Consider the following 22,956-nt stretch of genomic DNA (forward strand, 5'->3'; position numbering starts at 1 on the left):
CCCCGAACACATCTGTTTGTCTCTCTTCTATTTTTTCCTAGTCCCTGCCCCCTATTTCAGAAATCCCAATTTGTTGCCAGCTGGCTCCAGCAAGTGGCGCCCATACAGGGACCCTGAAAATCTGGGAAGACGGTGGAGGACCCCCCTGTAGTGAGTGATGCGTCATAGGACTCTTAAGAGAGGATCTTAAGAGAGTGAGAGAGCGGGAGAGTGTATAGTCGGGAGTAAAAATCATGGGTCTAGACAGCCGCAGGCTCTGTGTGCAGGTCCTTAGAGACATACTTCAAGCCCGCGGAACCAACGTGGGCCGGCAGCTTGAGAGTTTCCTACAGTTTAGTTGAGCTGCTACACCCTCCACTCTAAGCTAGAGTGCGGCCCAGAGATTCAGTTCTCCCAATAAACTCTCTTCTGCCTGCATTGCATGTTCTTCTCCTTTGGGCAACCGTTACTTCTGGTGCCCAAACCTGGGAGGGAATCGTGTCAGGAGTCTCTGGATCCCCTCCTCCTCTCTTCCTGAGGACCAGTCTGCCTCCTGGCCACCCCTCCTCAACCCCATGTCAAACCTCTCGCCTTCACCATCGCTGGCCACACATCCTCGTGGACACCCTTTACATCCTTAGCATTTCTCCCCTCTATATCGTCCCTGACCACCCCTATCCTTGCCAACGACTCCCTTTATGTCCTCAAAGACTCCTATTTCCTCCCCTCTAATTCATCACTGGACTCCCTCTGAAGAATTCCATAAAGCCAACTCTAGGTCCATCTGGAATGCAGGAGACAGGAACTAGCCAAGTCATCTAATTCTTTCTTTTCCTCCCAGAACAGATAGCTGCCCTTCCATCTGCCATTTGTGAGCCCTCAAATAATGTTTGTTTCAACCCCTGCCTCATAAGACTTCTTTCAAGTTTCCCCCAAAGGCACAGGAACTGCTGCTGCTGCCTTCTCTTGGACCGGATGGCACTTCTGTCTTTTATCCCTAAAACCAATGTCCCTTGACAGCAGGAAGTAGCCAGAGAGAGTTGATGGTTTGTCATTTCACTTACGTACCTATATAGAGAGAGTTTATGTACATGTGCATGTATACGCACTGCAGTATACACCTACCATGACATAATTCAAGTATATCACACGCTCAGTTTTCCTATGTCCCTGAGTTGGCCATAAGTTTCTTGAAGACATAATTACCAAAATCTATCATAATGCTTAGCTTACAGTAGCTGCTCATAAAATTTTAGTTAATGAATATGGTTAATATAGATGGATAGTTGAACTATCAAGCAGTCAAAGCATGGAAATGGTGTCTTTGTATTCCTCAAGTATATTAGGTAGGTGGCCATTCCCTAAGAAGTAAGCCGTTCCTCATTCTTACTTTACGTTTTCTTTTTTTGGTTGGTCTCAGGGCTTGACCTCTGGGCTGGAATGTCTGTTCCTGAGCACTTCAGCTCAAGGCTAGTGCTCTACAACTTGAGCCACAGCACCGCTTCCAGTTTTCTGGTGGTTAATTGGAGATAAAAGTCTCACAGACTTTCATGCCTGGGCTGGCTTTGAACCATGATCCTCAGATCTCAGCTTCCTGAGTACCCAGGTTACAGATGGGAGCTGCCACTCTCAGCACTCATTCCCACTTTATTCTGTACTTGTAGTCAACAGAGCTAGCCATGTTGGTGGCTGGAGAGGGAGAAGGAATATACATCCTCTTTAATCTGGGAACAAACATCTGAGATATATAATGAAAAATCTCATTAGGTACCAGGATGATATCCAATGACATTAAAAACCAGCCATATTGAGTATAAGTGTGAAACAATTTATTTACATTTAGGATAATAAACATAAAATAACAGCCGGGAAACAGTAAAGAAACAAATACAAAAATAATCGATCCATAAAAATACATAAATTCAATTTGTCAGTTCTTCCCCATATAGCTATCTTTTGACATGTTCCCTGAATGTGAATTGCCTGTAATCGCTATGAACTAAAAGAGGCCCCAGGGATACGGTGGGTTTGAGATCCCATTCTCCTTTTAAGAGAATCCCCAGTTCTCTCACTGTTGGTCCTTCTTTACCCAAAACAAGCAATAAAGGATAGATATGAACTCATCAGTAACTCTACGGCAGGTTGATTGCTTGGTCATCCTTGAATTTGGGGATCTTCTTAAATTCACTTTGCTTCCTGAAGAAAAGCTGAGCCAAGATGTGGTCTGCAGTGGCTTGGAAATAATCATCCATGTCAAGAGTTTGCAGCTGACAATGTAAACCAAAATGTAAGTCAGCAACAAGGCATCAAAGCACTTCTTCCTACTTGGCTGTCTAATTATGCACTCCTTCCCTTCTTATGTTCACTCTGCATGCCAGTGTATCCTTGCCATACAGAACTCACCTTTTCAGCAATTTTTTCTTAACTTTCAAAAATTTTTTTAACTTTCAAAACTTTTAACTTGTGATTTTGAGTTTTGCCTATTTTCCTATAAATGCATCGCATGCTGCTTTGTGATCTGTTCTTTCAATGGCTGTAGAGAATAGGGCCAGAGGGGTGGCAGTGGCAGTAAGATGCAAACCAAATGTAGGGGGTCCCTAGAATTCTTCTCCAACAAAGTCTACTGCCAGCTTTCGATTCCATTTCTTATTCCCCTGAGAATCTTAAGAATCAGGGAAACAGGTGCTGGAATTTTCTAGTCTCTTTCAAAAAAGGTACAACATTGTGCTAGGAAAGGAGCAGCATCAAGCAGGAACCTAGCCCATCTTTAGGTAGAGGCACTGCTGGAGATACTGCACAGCTAATTCTGCAACCATCCCTGGAAATCTAAATAAATAATCCTTACTATGTCAGAAGAAATCCTAGTCCTAAGGATTTCTAAATATCTAAATTCCATAATTTGTTTCCATAATTCTACCTAATCAAAAATCAAGGGATCACATTTCTATTTTGTTGATCATGGGGTTTGAATGCTGGTCCTGGGCGCTGTCCCTGAGCTCTTCAGCTCAAAACTAGTGCTCTATACTTTCAGCCACAGTGCTACTTGCGGTTCTGGTGATGAACTGGAGATAAGAGTCTTACAGCATTTCATGCCAGGACTGGCTTTGATCTCAGCCTACTCAGTAGTTAGGATTACAGGCATGAGCCACCCAAGCCACTGGCACACAGTGTTGTTTTAACATGCAAAAGAAATCCTATCTCCCCTTCATTCTCCTCTTCTTCTCTTCCCACCTTTTCCTGTTCATTATGGAGCTGACAAATCTTCAAAAAGCATACAATCTGTTACTTCATGCTATAAGGTATCTATGAGCCTGCCTCACTATAGAGAAATCATATAATCCTTGAAATCTACATTAGCCATTTACCCCAGGTATCTTCTTTAATATCTGCTTTCCTAATAATTAACTTCATGGATCCTCAACATACTGATCTTTGTTCAGAATTTGAGGATTAAAAAAAATATGAATGTGGAAATGCTCCACATGGACCCATCTAAACCAAATGGAGTGATTACTTGATACATTTTTTTACCTATTGCTTATATAGCTCATTCATTCAATCCTGAATTTAACACACATGTAATGAGAATGCTGATTGGTCCAGACACATATATTAGAAAAATATTTTAAAGATTACTGACACTTAATGTCTCTTCAACTGGCTTGTTCTTACCTGGTCTCCAGTACTGAAGGCAAGCACAAACAGCAAATCTTCATCACATGTGCTCTTAATATAATGTTGAGATCCAGTGGGGAAAAACACCACATCTCCAATATGGATGTTAAATTCTATGGCATTCTGCGTAGTGACAATGCCCACCTAAGGGGAAATTATGTTTGAATTAATAATACAAAGTGATACATTATTTAAAGATAAGTGAAGAACAGAAGCTTAGAAGTATGGAGATTCCTTAGTGCAGAGAAAGTGTAGAAAATGAAGGCCATCTTTCATATAAAATCTGTGTCAGAGACAGAGCTCCACAAAACTCAAGATGCTGTAGTTGGCAAATGTTTTCCAAGATGTATTAGTCAATTCAATACTCAGAACATTGGGGAAAAACAGAAGGTATCGATCACTACACTCCAGTGACAGGATATAAATTGTATTCCATACACAATAGGAAGAAGGTTCACAGTTCAGTGTTTTACACACTCCCATGCACACAATTACACTAAAGGAAAACAAAATAGTCTGATCTTTAAAATGTAATTTGTGAAGGACTATTATGTCCTTCTCTAACTTACTAAAACTGTCACTTCTAAAAGCACTGAACAAGCCTCTGAATGACATAACAGAATTTCATCTGGCTTTGTTTTTTCTTCCAGGATTCAGAAAAGTATAGGCCCCCAAAGCCTTTCCTATCCCTGTATACTATCTTAGAGTTCCCCCAGGGAACCTGAAAACCACCTAAAATAAGCAAAACAAATCAGCATAGTAACTATATAGGCTGGCTTTTCATGTGACTGTCCAAACCAAGTTCCCTAAGGGGATGTTAATAATGTCACCAAGATAACAGTTAATATCATCACAAGTATCCTGATAAGCTGAGATGTATGTCACTGTACTGATGACACACCTTCCCGGCTACACCACTCAATTCACTTCACCATTATTTCCCATAAGCCCACCTCCACTTTGCATTGCAAAACTCTGAAAACCTAAGCCTGTATTCAAGATCCTCTATCACATCACAAATATGCACCACTTCTGAAATGTTCTGAGCCTCTTCTCATGAACATCTGGAATCTTTCTGACATATCAAATGTAGAGATTATTTAATGGAGTCTGCATAGTCTCCTTTGAAGAAACCTATTCCCAGAAAGCTATTAGGGTTGTCATTTTTACATTACTAATAACCGAACTAAAATGAAGAAACCTTCCCATTTGATATTCTTCTGCATTAAATAAAGACTAAATAAAATGACTGTTGAGAAATTACCTTTCCACATCCACTTAATACATAGCCCATTTCATTTGCATTAAAATGAAAGTGTGGCTGCCGTAATCCATTGTTATAAATTCTGAGAGTACTCAAGGCAAGGGCATTTTGGTGCTTTAAAAAAAAGAAAAAAGAAATGCAGTAATTTAGCAACTCTGACATAACATTAAAATAATTAACATTAATATTCTACTTGGAAACTTAGAAATTCACACAATTTTCATAATAACTAATATTGATCAGCTCTAAATATAATTTTTTGTGTTCTTATTAAAAAATGTATTCCTTACAAGGTTAGAAGTATCACCTATTGTACAGGTGATGGAATTAAATTAATCAATTTAAGGTTGTTTAAGGAATTTAGCTAGGGTCACACAACTAAGAAGTAGCAGAAATAAAACTTGAATCCACAGAATCTAATGCCAGTTGAGCATAGAAAACAAAGAAAAAGGTAATCGTTAATGACTATCCATGCCAAAGAAGCCAAGTTACTAAATCCACAGATATAACACTGATTTAAAAAAAACAACGTTTGACTAGATTTTTCTTTTCCTTGACCCAAAAGAAGCCTAAATCAGATCAAAAGCACATGTTTCATCTACCTGAAAGCTCATCAAAGGGTTTTTCTCAATTTACCTGATGTAGAAATTCACTGAAAATTTTTTCATTATCACTTAATTCACTTCCATTCTTCCAATACTGTGCCTGTTGTATTTCTCCTCCGGGAAACTGATAATTTTTTGAACCTGAATCAAATAGAATTTAAAAAACAACATAAGACCACATAGTTCAAAACTGTACTCCACGGGGGTGCCAGTGAGTACACAGCTCCCATGATATTAACCTGACACTGTTAAAAGAATACTTTACGGTTCAAGCTCTTTTTTCTAATACAGATTGTCCCTCTTTAGGATACTCTGTTCAACTCAGGGAACATGGCTAGAAAATTCTGTAGCCATTCTGTACCTCACTCTTCAAGCCAGTCACCTATCAAGTTCTGTCTTCACATCTGCACCACAGCAATTCTCTCCCTCTCACACCTGCCAGCATCCTTGTTGAGGTCGTGGACTGTGAGAGAGCTTGGTCGCCTCTCTGCCTCTATCAGCCACTTCCTTTCTTTTCTCTATAGTTCAGGTACAGTGATCTTTACTTGCAAAAGAAGATCTTTACTTGTCTCCCTTATTCACAACCACTTAGCTCTTCCTCCCTCCTATTACAGTACAGTACAAAAGCAACATGGTTTCTAAATTCTGCAAAGAGTGCAGCATCATTCTCTGGCAGCATCTCTCAGTAGTAATACATACCCACTACACTTTAATTCCCTTTGTCACATTCTTTTTTCTGCCTAGATACTTCTCATATCACCTACTCTGTTGAGAACTGTGGTTTCTCCCAGATTTTTCTTGACTATGGTCCATCATTAAAAAAAAAATCTGTCAAATCCAATCTACATATAGGCAAATACATAGTTATTGAAATAATCTGCATTGAAAACCATACCATACCTTTAAGGTCAAAAAAGTATCTCCATACAAGGTTATCAGGAGATTGTTCATAAGTAGCATTTGCAACCAGCTCTGCCAAGTTAGGAGGAAGACTGATCCCTTGATCTTCTGTTTGCTTATGGAATTTTCTAATGAAATTAATTCCACCTTCAGGCTAAAAGACATGTGACACCATGTAAGACATTTAATGAAGTATTCTACACATGTTAACAGTAGAAAGATAAGTGGCATAGCCATCAATGTTGCCAAGCTAACCAGAAGAGCTAACCAGTTTCCCCTTAAAACTTGTGACATGAATATCCTCAAAGTTTTCAATGCACTTTTGTTTTACATGGATCTTTTTTTCCCTTCAGTTCTGGGGCTTGAACTCTGGGCCTGGATGCTGAACCTGAACCATTTTGTTCAAGGCTAGTACTCTACCGCTTGAATTACAACAACACTTCCAGTTTTTTCTGTGATTAACTAGAGATAAGAGTTTTTCAGATTCTTCTGTCCAGGCTGGTTTCGAACTGCAGTCCTCAGATCTCAACCTCCTGAGTAGCTAGGATTATAGGTATCCAACTTACATGGTTTATTCTTTACAGGCAGTACAAACACCTGCACGAACATATATTATTTCCTATGATTACTAATACTCTCTGTGGTGGAATATTTCTCTAGACCATTAAGATCCACTACAAATACAGTAAGCTCAAAAACTTCCTAGAGAGATTCCTAAATGGATCACAGAATTCCTCTAGTGCCAGTCACCAACCAGCAGGTGGTCTGTCCTACTGGAACCATCAGCCTCCTCTGTAGCCAGCACTATCAGATGTCATACAGAGACATCAAAAGTAGTACTAAGGTCTAACTTTGTAAGCTGCTCAGAACAAAAAGCCCTTTCATGCTTTTACAAAGTAAGGTGACCACTGACAATAATGTACCATACATATTAAAAAGCTAGAAGTGCTTTGAAACATTTTCACCAAAAAGAGTTAATAACGAAGGAGGTAAGTTTAAGTTAATATAAGGATTATATAATAGATAAATATATCAAAGCATGATAAGTAAAAATATATTTTAACAAATGTAAGTACTGCTTCCTTAGGAAGAGCGTGGGGTCTGTGTCCTGAGATTAACGAAACATAATTTCAGGATCCTGTAATCCCCTCCTCTGAGCATTGGGCAGAAATTGCCCCTCTTCCCCTTTGCTCTGCACTTTATTCTGCTTTGCTAAGTAAGTCCTCTGAACTTCTTTGGAGTTTTCACTTTAGTGGAAACCCTCAAGGTGTCTTTTCTTATGGATCTCATGATCCTCTAATTTGGGAAACTGGAAAGTTGAGTACAGGATTTCCTCCGTTCTCTGCTCTTGGAGATCTTCCTTATAGTCTCCTTTCTTTGCTAACAGTACTTTTTGCAAGCTTAGGCAGGAGGTAAAGTTCACAGTATGTGCCATGTAGAACTTGCTTTAAAAGGGTGCCACACAGATAATAAAATAATAAGGTAATAGTATTGAGTCAACTAACTAAAATATAGTCTATCAAAATATCATCCTACACAGATTTTCCTACATAGTATTTTAAGTTTTACCTAGATGTTTGAATCATAACTAGTAGTCCTATAAGACATTTAGAATGTGCTGATTCTAAAGCTACTCATTTGATGAATGTCCTAGTTTACATCTTCCTATATATTTTCTCTCATCAAAACTGAACTTAAACATTTCCGTAATTGGGGAAAGTTTGTGCTCTATGCTTATACATTTCTACTTGTAAGGAATTACATTGCTTATTTTGAAACTTTAGAATTACAAAATTATATTTTGACAAGAATAAATGAATTTGAACTAAGAAGCAGAATATATGTTTCATTGTTTTCCTCTCCTGAATATCATATTCCTTACTGGGACTTGAAGTAAGAGTATTATACAAATGATCATCTTAATTAGCAAAACTAAATGAGCTTAAATAATAAATTCAACATTTTATGATAATCTTACATTTAGTTTTAAAATATAAATTATTCATTGAATAATCCACAAAATGAGAAGAAAACATGATCGTTATATACAGCCAACCTCTTACAGAAAGAATGACCTTCCGAAGGGCTTATGACTCCTCGGGGATACAGATTGCAGCAATTTTCCATTGACTAGATAGTAATCTTTCTGTCAATGCATTATACTTTCCTCTGGAAGGCCAACATGAAGAAAAAAAAAAGCTTTTTTTTGTCTATAGTAGAAAAACAAGATGCACTTATAAGCCATGATATAAATGACTATTAGCCAGCTTCTAAATCTGTGTAGATTGCTGCCTTAAAATACAACTACTTATACTCCATGGGTACATATATAGTAAAAAAAAAAATACTTCATGGTGAGATGTGCTTTCAGAAAAAACACATACCTTAAGTGACCTGGAAGCAATATCTTCAGGTGTAGAAAAGAATACATCATCAACATCCAGAGTCTGAAGTTCATCGTGTGTTGAGAAGAAGAGCAAGAAAAAGCAGTCTTCCTCACCCACATTTTTTACCCAGTGTAGTGTATTCTTAGGGAAGAAGATAACTTGGCCAGCTGTGACATTGTAAGTGGTAGCTACTTCTCCACCATCATCAACCACCCCAATCCATGCTGTTCCCTGAAACACAAACAGAAAAGCAGACTCTACTTGATTCAGAGCAATGTTTCCCAATCTGCTTTAATTATCTGTCTTCTAAGCTTTGCATGCAAATTTGTTTTCTAATCACCACCCTAATACCATAGATATATGTATATGAATGAATACTACATCACTATTCTGTGTGTACATATATAAATATCTTTATATAAAATAGAGTGTAAAATAGTTTGCAAATTCCACTAGTAATAGTACAGTACAATTAGTATACTACAAATAGTAATAGTATAATTCCATTAGTAATAGTATCATCTCACCCTTAGTGCTTTTACTGACAGATGTGTATCAAAGCACTTGACTATATTCAATTATTCTTTATGTCAAACATGTGAAAATTAGTACAGGTTTTATCACATTTTACAGAGAGGAGCATGAAGTTTGGCAAGAATATAACATTTTCTCTGGAAAGACTTAGAAAAAATCATATTAAGCGAAGTAAGCCAGACTCAAAGGAATATAGGCTCAATGGTTTCCCTCATTTGTCATAATGGGCAGAAACCTTGGGCTCTCCTAGCAGAGATTTACAATAGAGCAAAACCTAGATACAATATAGTATGATGCTAAATGAAAGGACCTCCAAGATACTGAAACAAAAGCCATATAATGAGTGACTGGTGTCCTTAACATACTATGTTATCTCTCATCTCTTTTGCTGTCCCTTGGTTATCTCATATTGTTACAGTATTTTACCTTGTTATCTGATATATTGTATATATGTTTATTTAGTTATTTGAAATAGGATAGGGAAGGGGGAAAACTAGATGAGAGGCGGGGGTGTACGGAGGGAAATGGGGACCAAGACATGAGAAAGGGTATCAATGTTTGTGAAGTAATGCACCTTCTATTTGGTGAATATAATGTAACCCTTCTATTAATTACAATAAAAAATATATGGAAAAAGAATATAACATTCTCTCAAGGCTATTCAATAGTTCCATGGTAAAACTTAAGATCTGCCTCATATTTTTGATCATATTACATCACCGATTCTGCTGACATAGAAGTCTCTATTTTCTTTCTTTCTTTTTCTTTCTTTCTTTTTCTTTCTTTCCTTTTTTCTTTCTTTCTTTCCTTCCTTCCTTCCTTCCTTCCTTCCTTCCTTCCTTCCTTCCTTTTAACTCAGGGCCTGAGCATTGGCCTTGGTCTTTCTCAAGGCTAGAGCTCTATTATTGAGCCACAGCACCACTTCTGACTTTTTCTATGTATGTGGTACCAAGGAATAGAACCCAGGTCTTTGTACATGGTAGGCAAGCACTCTATCTCTAGGCCAAACTCCCGGTCAAAAAGTGTCTATTTTCTTTCAGCCTGTCTTCTGATCTTCAGCATTATACTGTAAGGCACAGAATACAAGGGTGAATGAAAAAGAAGCCTTTGTTCCACTAGCACAAACAGCATGTGTAATTTGGATGGAGGGATATCGAAAATATAAGGGAAAGGTGAACTCTACAAAACTCTATCTTCATCTGTACAAAAAGAGCCACAGAAATATGCATCTATTCCAGTCAATGCATCAACAACTCCAGGCACAGACATTATTTCTCTCCTTCCCCTCCTTCCTGGTGTCTTTCTCTCTCTCTCTCTCTCTCTCTCTCTCTCTCTCTCTCTCTCTCTCTCTCTCTCTCTCTCTCTCTCTCTCTCTCTCTCTCTCTCTCTGTCTCCACATAATGTGAGCAATCTTTTTCATTGTATCCTTAACCTGTTCATAAGAGTTAGCGATCTCATTTGAAATATGATGTAAGAATCAATGTTAATAAATTATTTAAATAAAAAAAGAGTTAGTGATCTCATAAGACTATGTCAATTTATCTCCATGAAAATAAGAAGAACTTGGTCTTATTACAGATCAAACTCTAATCTCTCCTCTTGTTATAAATTCTAAAACTGAATGAAATACCCAACTATATAAATTATTCTTAATTATCAATAACAAAACAATGTGCCATAAATTGGCTGCACATGGTAAAAGTAAACTAGACCAGCATGGTAATAGTGAACTTCAAAAGTTCTAGAAGGTCTTAGTCACTACTGCTTCACCAGTGTCTGGCATACAGAAGAAGTTCTATAAATATCTTTGAATTAATGAATTATCTTAAATTCAACTAGTACATTCACTTCACATTATGGTGTATTGATTTCATTTGACTTAGAATATTTTTAAAGTTCTAAACCAAAAAAAAAGACATGTAATGGCCTGATCTTGGAGACACACAAAAAACTGAATATCCACAGCTTGTTATTAGCTCAATTGCTGTTTTGTTTTGTTTTTTTTCCTAAGAGGATCTTTGATCATTAACTCAGAACTGCCCGTTTTAGATTTGGAACAGAACACTAAACAGTAACCTTTTAAACAGTAGCATGTAAAAAAACAACTTCATAGTGAAAAGGTCAAAGTGATAACAAAAATAAACAAGCTAATGCTTGAAGTACTGCTTTATCTAACTGAATCAAAAGCCTCCGTGTTCATTTATCACTTAGTTACATAAGTGTTGTAACAACTAAAGTAATATCCTGACACCCTAAGGATACACTACATTGATGCTTCAGAGCAGAGTATGTGCAAACCTGTCACACCTGTACTAGGTAGCCATGTTCGTTGGCATTGAAGTGCCAGTGAGGGGCCCGGAGGCCTTGGCTTTTTATTCTCAGGGTCCCCAGAGTTATCTGTGATCTCTGACTGTTCAAGTTGGTGCCAAAGGCCTCCTCCTCTTCACTAAGATAGTCTTTGATATTGTTCCTGTACCGGGCCCACTGGATTTCACCACCAGGGAACTCAAAAACCTAAAAAAAAAAAAAAAAACATGGAGAAGCTAGTCATCAGCAGGAAAGCCACCAGCACAGTGGGCAGGACTCATAAAATAAGTATGAGGCACGTGGTAGTGAGGTAAATTTTTCAAGCTTTAAAAAGAGAAGGAATAAGACTCCAGCAAGAGTACAGAAATGACAGTAATGATAGATACAGTGCAATATGGTCTGTGCTATCATTTTAATCTGAAAGATTTTTTTTAAGTAGCTAGCTAGCTTGGCAAGATAAGACAGATTTATTTATTTATTTATTTATTTATTTATTTATTTATTTATTTATTTATTGTCTGTCATGGGGCTTGAACTTGCTCTGGGTGTTGTCCTTGAGCTCTTCAGGTCAAGGCTAACTTAGCCCTAACCCTGAACCACGGTGTCACTTCCAGTTTTTCTGGTGGTTAACTGTAGATAAGAGTCCCATGGACTTCAGTGCCCCGATGGCTTTGAACTGCAATCATCAGCTCTCAGCCTCCTGAGTAGCTAGGATTATAGGCTTGCGCCACCATGCCCAGCTTGAAGAGAGGGATTTCATTTGTCATTGCCATCTTCTTCTCCAGCTAGGCATATAATGATCTACTGGAATTTTTTTCCCTTAAGCAAATTTTAACCGAATTATCCCTTCCTCTCTATTCCTGGCCTCCTTTCATCCTGCTGGCCCTTCCAGTAGAAGAAAGCTTAGTAACATGTGGCAATGCACTTTTGTAACCACCATTTATTTTCTGTTGTATAGAGGATTCATACCTTGGATTTAGGTAAATGATTAAGAAACTGGAATTTGGGGTCGACCACCTTCTGAACTTCGGGAGCTGTGGTTTGAGGACGCCAAGCTTGAGATTCCAAGCGAATGTTTACGTTAGGCTGAGAGTTGTTAACAGAAACCAAGGAGAGAATGAGTACTCCAATTGCTGTGGTGATGACACAGGCCAAGAGACACAGCAGAAAGATTCTCAGCAGAGACCACTGCTTCTCCTTTTCCTACGAGAAATTAGGAAGTCACTATTCTTGTTCAAAATAGTGACCACTTTTTCAATTCAGTAAAAGGTTTTAGATTCATCTCTGAGTCTCATATTCCTGATGAGACACTGAAATGAGCAACAACTTAGGAAAACAACACTGTTTTCAGTAATTATGAGTCTAAAAAGAAGTCCTCCTGATTTCCTGCTGCTTCCACTAAGTTATAGTGCTACCACTGAAAATCATTTCAAGAATCATTAAAATTGTAATTAATATGGTCCAGTGCCCTTAAAGAAAAGTTTACATTTACATACATCACAAAGCTAACATCTAGGATTTTAAAGAGAAAATCTTTGTCTATTTCAGATTAATAGTCATTAACATCTGTCCCTTATCACTGGCTTTCATTAGTCTTTCTCAAACCTCTTGTAAATTCACATTAAGAAGTACATTTCCCATAGTAATCTAGAACAAAGTACATGAGTAAATGTCCATACAATTACACATACACCATTTAAGCAAGTTATATTCACAAACACCATTTAGGCAAGTTTTACAAGCACCAGGATCTTTTTAAATATTTTATAGGGAAATTGTTTTTGTGCCTCTTCAAATTGGTAGAGAAAGAAAACATAAAGAGATCATTTTTTTAAATAAACTAGCTGGTTCCATTCCCAGGTTCTTGGTAGTTAACAGGAGATAAAAGTCTCATGGATTTTTCTGTCCAGAATGTCTTTGAACCATAGGCCTCAGATCTCAGCCGCTTGAGTAAGTAAGACTGTAGAACACTAGCACTGAGTACAGATGCTCAAGGACAGTGCCCGGGCCCTAAGTTCAAGCCTGAAAATGGACACGAGTGTGCGTGTGTGCAAAGCGTGCATTCCTGTGCTTTGCGAGTGTAGCTGAACCAGTTGATGGCTCATGCCTATAAACATAACTACTCAGGAGGCTGAGATCTGAGGATCACAGTTCAAAGCCAGCCCAGGCAGGACCAGCATCACCAAAAAAAAAAATCAGAAGTGGAGCTGTGGCTAAAGTTCAAGGCACTAGACTTGAACAAAAAAGCTCAGGGACACAAGCCTTGAATTCAAGCACAAAGACTGGTACAGAAAGGAAGGAAAGAAAGGAAAGGGAAGGGAAGGGAAAGGAAGAAGAAAGAAGAGAAAAGGAAAAAGGAAAAAAAACCTAGTAGAAACAAAACAATAATAATCTCCATCTTTAACTTATCTAAAGTTCACTGTTCAGTATGAATAAAAACATTGCCTCTAAAAGACCTCAATTGAGAGGTATACTTTTTAACCTGGTAATAATACCCATTAACCTAAAACATTCACTAACACTCTCAGCCACAATTCAAAGAAAGTCAGCCTATTAAAGAACTACAGAGTGTGTGAATTAAAGGTATATGAAAGAACACAGAGCAAGAAATACTCAGAGCAAGAGACCAGAGCCTCCTGGGAGAGGTTACCTAACCAGCAATTCTTTCCTGATCTCCGCATGAGGATTTGGGGAGGATCTGCCATAGGATGTAAATCCCAAATTACCTTTCTGGAGATGGGGCCTGTCTTCCCAATAGACAAAGTTTTCTGTGATCCATCTTCATGCATTTCAAAGGCTGAATTGTCCATGGGCAAAAAGGTTCAAGCAATATACTGAGGAAGAAAGGATAAAAATACAGCTTTACCAGACTGGGTTGTCTGTAAGAGGAGAAGAAATGGCAAGTCTTAAGCCAGGAAACATTTATATACAAAAGACAACCTAGGGAAATAAGGAAGCTACCTCTCAAATTATAATCTTGTTTCCAAAAAAAAAACCCCTGATAGAACTGCAAAACAAGAGATCAATAAAATGCTTGTATGGGTCCCCAATTGTTTGCCCATGACACACACAGATAACAACAGTCATAGCCCGCATTTACTTCCTCCTTTCATATGTGTCAGGCACTGTGTTAGATAATTTACACACATTATATGATATCATTATTATGGAAATCTTGTCAGGTGCTGTTTTTAAAAGTTGAAAATGATTTCTTGATCCTGGCCATTCTAATTGGAATGGAATTCTATGCCGCTGTCAGAAAGAAAGATATTGCTCCATTTGTAAGGAAATGGAAAGACTTAGAAAAAATCATACTAAGTGAAGTAAGCCAGACTCAATGGAACATAGGTTTCCCTCATTTGTCACAATCAGTAGAAACCTTGGGCTCTCCTAGCAGAGATTCACAACAGAACAAAATCTAGATACATAAGGCCATATAGTATGACATTAAATGTAAGGACCTCCAGGATATAGAAACAAAAGCCATATAATGAGTGATTGTTGTCCTTAATGTACTATGTTATCTCTCATCTCTCTTGCTGTCCCTTGGTTATCTCATATTGTTACAATATTTTACCTTGTTATCTGATAAATGCTTAATTGATTATTTGAAATAGGAGAGGGAATGGGGGAAATCAAGTTGTGTGGGAGGCAGGGGAGAAGAGAAATAGGGACCATGACATGAGAAAGGGTACCAATATTTGTGAAATAATGCACCTTCTATCTGATGAATATAATGTAACCCTCCTTTTAATTACAATAAAAAATATATGAAAAAAAAATTGAAAATGACCCAAAGAAAGATATGGAACCTGCCCAAAACCACAGAGCCAGTTTATTGCTGGAACAAATAGTATAGGGAGTTTTCATTTTATTTTATTGATGATATTGGGGATTCAATTCAGGGCCTCACTCTACTACTTTAGCTACAGATTTATTTCTTTTGCTTTGTTTTCATAGAAGGTATTGTGCTTTTCCCCATTCAGCCTTGAACCATTATCTTCCTACTTCTGGCTCCACAACAGCTGTGTTACAGGTAAGTTCCAGAATTCCTAGTTTGTTTTGAATACGGTCTTGCTAACTTTTGTTAGCTCACCTCAAACCAGGACCCTCCTATCTTTATCTCCCTAGTAGCTAAGAATGACAGTTTTCTGTGAGATGTGATGATGCATGCTTAGGCTAGAAAAATCCTTTTTTGATTTAATCTTGCCTTTAAATAATGTGGCCAATGATTCATGAAATAATCTTGTTAGTTCAATATGTTATTTTTACATATTGTAAGCTAATGACATTCATTGTAACATACATGCATATAATATACTTAAGATAAAAATTTATATGCATTATCTTATCTTTATTGGTGATGAGCAATGGTTTCAGTATTTTACTACAATCCAGAAAACATTCCTCCTTCCTTATTTCCTATCCACTTTCCTATTCTTCTATAAATAATGTTGAATGGGGCTGGGAATGTGGCTTAGTGGTAGAAGCATGCATGAAGCCCTGGGTTCAATTCCTCAGTACCACATACACAGAAAAAGCTGGGTGGAGCTGTGGCTCAAGTGGTAGAGTACTAGTCTAGAGCAAAATAAGTTCAGGGACCATATTCAGGCACTGAGTTCAAGCCCTAAGACTGGAAAATATATACATATATACATACATGTATGCATGTATGTATGTATGTATGTATGTATATACATATAGTTGAATTACTATACTCTAGGTTACTTGACATTAAAAGGCCTGGGGGAAAAATTACATTAAGCAAATCAAGCTCAGAGAGACAAAGGATGTATATTTTCTCTTATATGTGGAAGTTAAATCTAAATTATAAATATATATGTAAATCTTACATCTATACAAGGTAATATACTTATAAATACAAACAGTACCTAAAGTATAGTATATGCTAGGAGGGATTCCAATGATGTAATGCCTTTGAGCAACTAAAAGTCAACAAAGTGAATACCATGAAGTTCAATATACATATGCAAAAAATGGAATAGATAACTTAAGAGGATAGGTACAATTGAAAGAAATTTGGAGAATGATAAAAACAGGGGTGGTGGTGACATGGATCAAGATGCATTGTACTAAAAGCCATATAATGAATAATTGTTGTCCTTAATGTACTATGTTGTCTCTCATCTCCTTTGCTATCCCTTGGTTATCTCATATTGGTATAGTATCTCACTTTGTTATCTGATATATTGAATTTATTTGTATTTGGATATTTGAAATTTGATAGGGAAGGGGGGAAAACTAAGACAGGAGGGAGGTGTGGGGGGGGGAGGGAAATGGGTACCAAGACATGTGAAAGGGTATCAATCTATGCGAATTAATGCACCTTCTATCTGGCAAATATCATGTAACCCTTTTACTAATTACAATAAAAAAATTTTAAAAAAAGATGCATTGTACTCACAAACTGAAATGTTAAATTTAAACTCCTTCATACAGCTACTTTCAATGGCTCATAATCTTGTTTTTTTTTAAAAAAAGAATATTTACAACAAAATGTGCTGAACTTTATTGTTAGAAGTCGTTACAGGGTCCTGTGAGGATGTAGAAAGCTAAGAAAGCAAGTCTTTACTGAATCAAAATCTGATCCGAGCCTTCAGGTGGGAACACAGCTTCACTGAGTAGGAATACCTCATCAGTTACACCCATGCTTATCCATACACAGCTCTAAAACAGACTTTGTGGTAAAAGCAGACTGGATCAGGCCAGTGGTTTAGGCTCCCAGGAGGCTGCATACTGACCCATGTTTAATTGTACACTGTTGACAAGGGGGCCCATTTCATCAAACCTAAGATGTGTCATTTTTCCTATTTGGACATTTTCCTCCATAGACATACATTTTGAAATGAGTGGACTCTCACTGAAACACAGAATGGTCATTTTTTGTTTTATCAAATGAAAGCACTCTACAAATCCTTAAAACAAGTTTTATGTAATTTCAGTTTTGCCTCCTGGGAAATCAGAGTGAGCCCAATAGTTAATAGTATTATGTCAGAATAATGGAAAATTGTCTCACAGTTATGTAGCTGTTAGCATAAAATGAAACTGGGAGAAAAATACTCAAAGGTGTATCTTTGTCACTCTAATCTCTAAGAGGGAAAATTGGGAAAACAGAGGGAAGGAGAGTGGGAGAGAAGGCAGAAAAAAAAATCTTTATATCTATTTTCTCTTTCCTCAGCACACAACTAACACATTTTTCTCAACATCCCTTACGGGTTTTGCTATGTGACAGAATTTTTTCAGTCAGTGAAACAGGAACAGAAATGCAGTGCACTATTTCTAAGCTAAGACTTTTACACAGAGTAAGCCTTCACTGTGGGCCTTCACCAAGTGGATGTAGTGATCCCTGGGGCAGAAAGGGCAGGTACAGCAGGAAGATCTTAATACATAAATATATATTTATTTATAATATATACAAATATATAATATATATATTTATTTATTTCTATTGTATCACAGCCTGTTTGGTCAGTTTCTTTCTTGTCCCATAAGGTAAAACTGAAATATATGTGTAAACTTTCTACTCTTTAATTCCTATTGGGATATGATTTTAAACATTACTCTTTTAAAGTTTTAATTAATCACAGGGCTAGATGTATGTTAATAATAAATTGCCAAGTTCAAGAGCTGCTGACTACAATACTCCAATTATCTATAAAAGGGAGAAATTGAATGTGTTAAGATTTTGTTTCTGCATTTTTTTTTTGCTTTTGTGCCAGTACTAGGGCTTGAACTCAGGACTTGAAGTTTTTACTTGGTTTTTCTGCTCACAGCTGGCACTTTACCACTTGAGCTACACCACTAGGTCCTAGGTCATTACTTTCCTCAGAATAACTGAGCCAAGTAGATCATTTTATATGCCAGGCTTGAGAGAAGAAAAAGCTTTGCTATCAAACTCCACGGAGAAAATTTTCCCATCTGTATGGAATCTACCTTTGGAAACTTAAACAAGGAAATCTGAATACTTTTTATTCACTGGTGGTCAGGCTTATACCCCCCAAGTACTTACTGAACTATGCAGTATAAGCACCGACTACTCAGATCAGTGGTTAGTTGTATGGCCATCCCAGTGTGTACAAAGTAAATATTGGCCCTGTCAGTACAATCAGACCACAAGATGATAAAGGAGTAGTTACGTGTGCAAACTCTGGAGCAACAGATCAGAGTAACTGAATGATTATTGGGCAATTATCCAGGTTGAAATGCTGTTAAGACAGTGCTGGGAAATTCTTTCGAATTAACTCCTTTGAAATTGCTACAGTAACAGATTCTCGTTATGCAAATGTTTCTTATCAGTTGGTCAACTTTTAGGTGACCTCGAGACAACAGATAAATAAGACCATACAACATACCAGACACTGCTGGGAATTCTTGAGTCAGTAAGAAACACAGATCTTTAATTCAAAGATTTTACAATGTAACTATTCATTCCAACAAGCAAATAAATGTGGAAAAGCAAACATGAAAAAAAAATTTATGATACCCTGATAACAAGATAGGGGAAGTCAACTTACTGGTCCCTCAGAAAATCAGTGCTCTACAGTGAAATTTCAGAGAGATGTGCCAAATGAGTCAATGCATATTCCTACTACTTCCAGATCTGCCATTATTCATTCTAGAAATTCTCTTGTCTTTAAGAACTCTAGCACTTCAGGAATTCAATAGGAATGGCCTTGTAATACAAGTGGCATAGAATGCTATGCATACAAGCAGTATTGAACCTGTAAAGAAATTTTAAACATAAGGATTAAGGACAATATCATATGCCTGTAATTTCAGCTATTAAAGAGTCTGAGTATTTTGTGTGATTGTTGCTCTTAATGTACCATGTTATTTCTCTTCTTTTTTTTTTTGCCCTTATGGTTAATCTCATGTGGTTAATGTATCTGACTTTGTTACCTGGTATATTGTACATATGTTTGCTTATTTGGAATAGGGAAGGGAAAGGAAGGAAACAAGATGATTGGGGGGGGGGTTGGGGAAGGGAAACGAGGACAAAACATGGGAAAGGGTATCAATGTGCAAGAATTAATGAGCCTACTACTTGATGAATGTAACTGTAACCCCTCTATACATTACACTGACAATGAGAGAGAGAGAGAGAGAGAGAGAGAGAGAGAGAGAGAGAGAGAGAGAGAGAGAGAGAGAGAGAGAGAGAGACTGACTGAGGAAGAGGGATGTGGTCCAAAGCTGAAACAAGCAAGAGCAAAGATCCTATCTGAAAAACCAACTAAATAAAAATAATAACTATAGGTGTAGCTCGTGACTGAACGCTTGCCAAGCAAGCACAAGTCCCTAAACTCAATCTCTAGAACAAGAAGAAAGAGCATCTGAGTGTCAGAGGCTCAAACCTATAGTCCTAGATACTTGGGAAAGCCTCAGTTTAAGGTCAGCTTGGATAGAAACATTATCAAGGTTCCCTTCTTAACATATAGCTGTGCACAGTGACTGCTTTGTTATCTCAATCTATGTGGGAGGCTGAGATTTAAAGGATTCTAAGGAAGACAGAAGAGTTTGGAAGATTTCATCTCCACACAGGGAAGCTGGGCTCACAGGGAAGCTGGGCTCAGTGGTCCTTGCTTGTGAATCCAGCATCAGAACGAAGCCTAAAGTAGGTGGATTGTAGCTGAGGTACATGCACAGGCAGAAAACAAGGCCCTGTATCAGGAACATTTAACTCCATTTTTTATTTTGTTGGAGCACAGGTTTCTCTTTCTTTTTCTATTTCAGCATTAGTTACTTTAACCCCACTACTTAAAAAAAAAAATTCTTATTAGTCACTGGTGACCCACCCCTGTAATCTTAGCTACTCAGGAGGCTAAGATCAGAGAATTGAGGGTCAAATTCAACACGGGCAGGAAAGTCCATGAGATGCTTGTCTCCAACTAACCACCAGAACATCAGAAGTAGAGCTGTCTTGAGCAAGAGCTCAGGGACAACACCCAGGCCATGAGTTCAAGCCCTATGACAGAAAATAAAAATCCTTGCTAAAACTTTTTTTAAAACTCTTGTCTCACAGCCGTACTCTGGACTTTATTTTGCTAACCCTACTTGAGCAACTGTAAATTATTGCTATATTAATGTTTTAAAGCACTGGGATAGTCTAATTCTAACTTGTAATTAATTATGTTTGCCAATTATCTGTTTGAAATAAATTTGTGTCTGAACAGCTATTGAAACTGTTAAGTTGTACAGATATTATTCATGACAGCTTTGTACTGTGGAATGTGCTTAATAAAAAAGCAAAAAGTTTGACCTTTGTCCAATAAATTGCTAAGTCATGTCAATAAATCAAGAATGAGTATTATGCAGTACACTTAATCTGGTTTCATGCAATTGTTACTCCCGCTACTAATTCAAAGCCAATAATCTTAATGAAATGTTGCAATACAAAAAAAAAAAAACTCTTGCCTCAAAAATGACAAAACAAAACTGGAGACAGGACTTAAGTGGCAGACCAGCTTAGAAAACTCAAAGCCCTGAGTTCAAGCCAAGTACTGTCAAGAAAAAAGAAGGAAAACCAAATGAGTTGTAGCTTCCTTCTACACAGCATGATCTAGTTCTTCGATCTTGCTAAGTCAGTTTCCTTACATGTATCTAATTAAGGCTATCCTTAATGATACTGCTATGTACAAACAAGAGTTCTCCTAAAGTTCAAGTTGTAGAAGCTTGGCTCTCACTGGGCGGTGGTGCAACCTTCAGCAGGCAGAAACTCATGATTAGGTCACAGACAGCCCACGTTCTTGAATGGGTTCATGCTGTCTTGAGTGAGTCAGATCCCCTATGACTGGATTAGCTTTCTTGAGAAATAATATCAGGTCATCTATTCAAACTTCCACTATTTCAAGATTCATAGAATGTAAAAAAAGATAAAAACCAGGCACTGGTGGCTCATATCTATACTCCTCGTTATTAAGAAGACTAGGAATGGCCTTCATCCAAGAATCAAGTTTCAAAACAGGACTCTTCAGTTAACCAGAAATAGGGACATGGCTCAAGTGACAGAGTTCCAGCCACGAGCAAGAAAAGCTAAGTGAGATTACAAGTGCCTCTCAGTTCAATCTCCAGTACTGGGATAAATATTTTTTAAAAATATAATAAAGACATTCAACATTTTATTTAGTCCCCCCAAAAGCAAATTAAGTAGAGAAACAACATTCCAGAAAACTTTAGTTATAGCTCATGTGCATTTGCTCAATAATGTGTCAAGCACCGATCTAGATTGGGTCTTTGTTTACTAGTAAACAAAAACATGAAAAAAAATTATCTGTCTACATGACACTTGCCTCCCAGCAGAACAGTTAGGACAGATAAATGGAAAAAGAAAGGAAAACTAAGTCAAAGCCTAACAATATATGTACAAGGAAATGGGCCCTTGCAAGTGGGAAGGAGAAGGGAAAAGGAAGAAGGGTAGAATAATAAAGAGGGAAGGAATTCACTGACTATACCACAGAACTGAGAAAAGTAAGGGAAGTGGTAGGCTGAAACAGGAGTTAAAGCTGTTGAAGGGATGACACAGATCAAGACATTGTATACATAACTGCTCTGTTAAATGACAAAATAAATTCAATACATAATCTAAAAATTAGGAAACGTGAGGAAGAGTAGGTGGGAGGGGTGGGTGAGAATGTTAAAAGGGGCAACACTAATCAAGACACCCTGCAATCACTAATTGCTTTGGTGAATGGCGATCCCTTTGTATAACTACTTAAAGATTTAAAAAAGAAAAACACGTAAAGGATATGAGAGAGAACACTGAAAATCAATCAAGGAAGAAGTCCATACAAGATCTAAAACAAACCAATAAAGAAATTGAAGCCAGGGGGCTTGGGGGCGGGGAGGGGAAGATATGAAGAGGGGAGGTGGCTGGGGGCTGGAGGGAACATCTGGCCTGAGCTGGGTCGCGGCGAGTCCAGATGAGGCCAGCCTGCACCGTCTGGGGGCACGCAGTGAGGCCAGGACGCACCAGCGGGTAGCCGGACTGGGCCTCTTGGTAACTGCGCCTTCCAAATGGCTCCCGCCCACCTGCCAGCCGCCAGCAGGTACCCTGGCCCAGGACGCCTCGCGCCCACCGGCCAGTAAGTGTCCCCGTGGTCTCCCTGATGGCTACCTGTCCCCCACCTCCCGTACCACAGTGAGCAGCTACCTCTCTCCTGCCCAATGCCTGCGCCCAGTGGAGTCTGCCTCCTCCAGCCTGCACCTCCACGCCCTAGCGCGGGCAGCCCCAGCCCTGGGGCTGGAAGGGGCCGGCCAACAAGAGGAACACATTCAACATATCTGGATA

The 22,956-nt window shown here is 38.0% G+C and overlaps 1 protein-coding gene across 2 annotated transcripts; it reads right to left on the reverse strand.

The window, feature by feature from the left end:
- Positions 1–1,990: 1,990 nt before the first annotated feature.
- On the reverse strand, positions 1,991–22,694 carry LOC150049656 (uncharacterized). Of its 2 annotated transcripts, XM_090353071.1 has the most exons (11): positions 22,639–22,694; positions 19,187–19,393; positions 14,378–14,485; positions 12,621–12,854; positions 11,652–11,858; positions 8,808–9,041; positions 6,424–6,577; positions 5,555–5,664; positions 4,919–5,032; positions 3,652–3,798; positions 1,991–2,246 (listed from the first exon to the last, which is right to left on the reverse strand). In XM_090353071.1, the coding sequence occupies exons 3-11, from the start codon at positions 14,459–14,461 to the stop codon at positions 2,112–2,114; spliced, it is 1,419 nt and encodes a 472-aa protein (XP_090209197.1). In that variant the 5' UTR covers positions 14,462–14,485; positions 19,187–19,393; positions 22,639–22,694; the 3' UTR covers positions 1,991–2,111. The 2 variants fall into 2 exon arrangements, with proteins under 2 accessions (XP_090209197.1, XP_090209198.1); XM_090353072.1 differs by lacking the exon at positions 22,639–22,694 and having other exon boundaries at positions 19,187–20,218.
- Positions 22,695–22,956: the final 262 nt, after the last annotated feature.

Source organism: Megascapheus bottae, chromosome 19, assembly GCF_031878675.1.
Source record: "Megascapheus bottae isolate mThoBot1 chromosome 19, mThoBot2.hap1, whole genome shotgun sequence".
NCBI classification, from domain to species: Eukaryota; Metazoa; Chordata; class Mammalia; order Rodentia; family Geomyidae; genus Megascapheus; species Megascapheus bottae.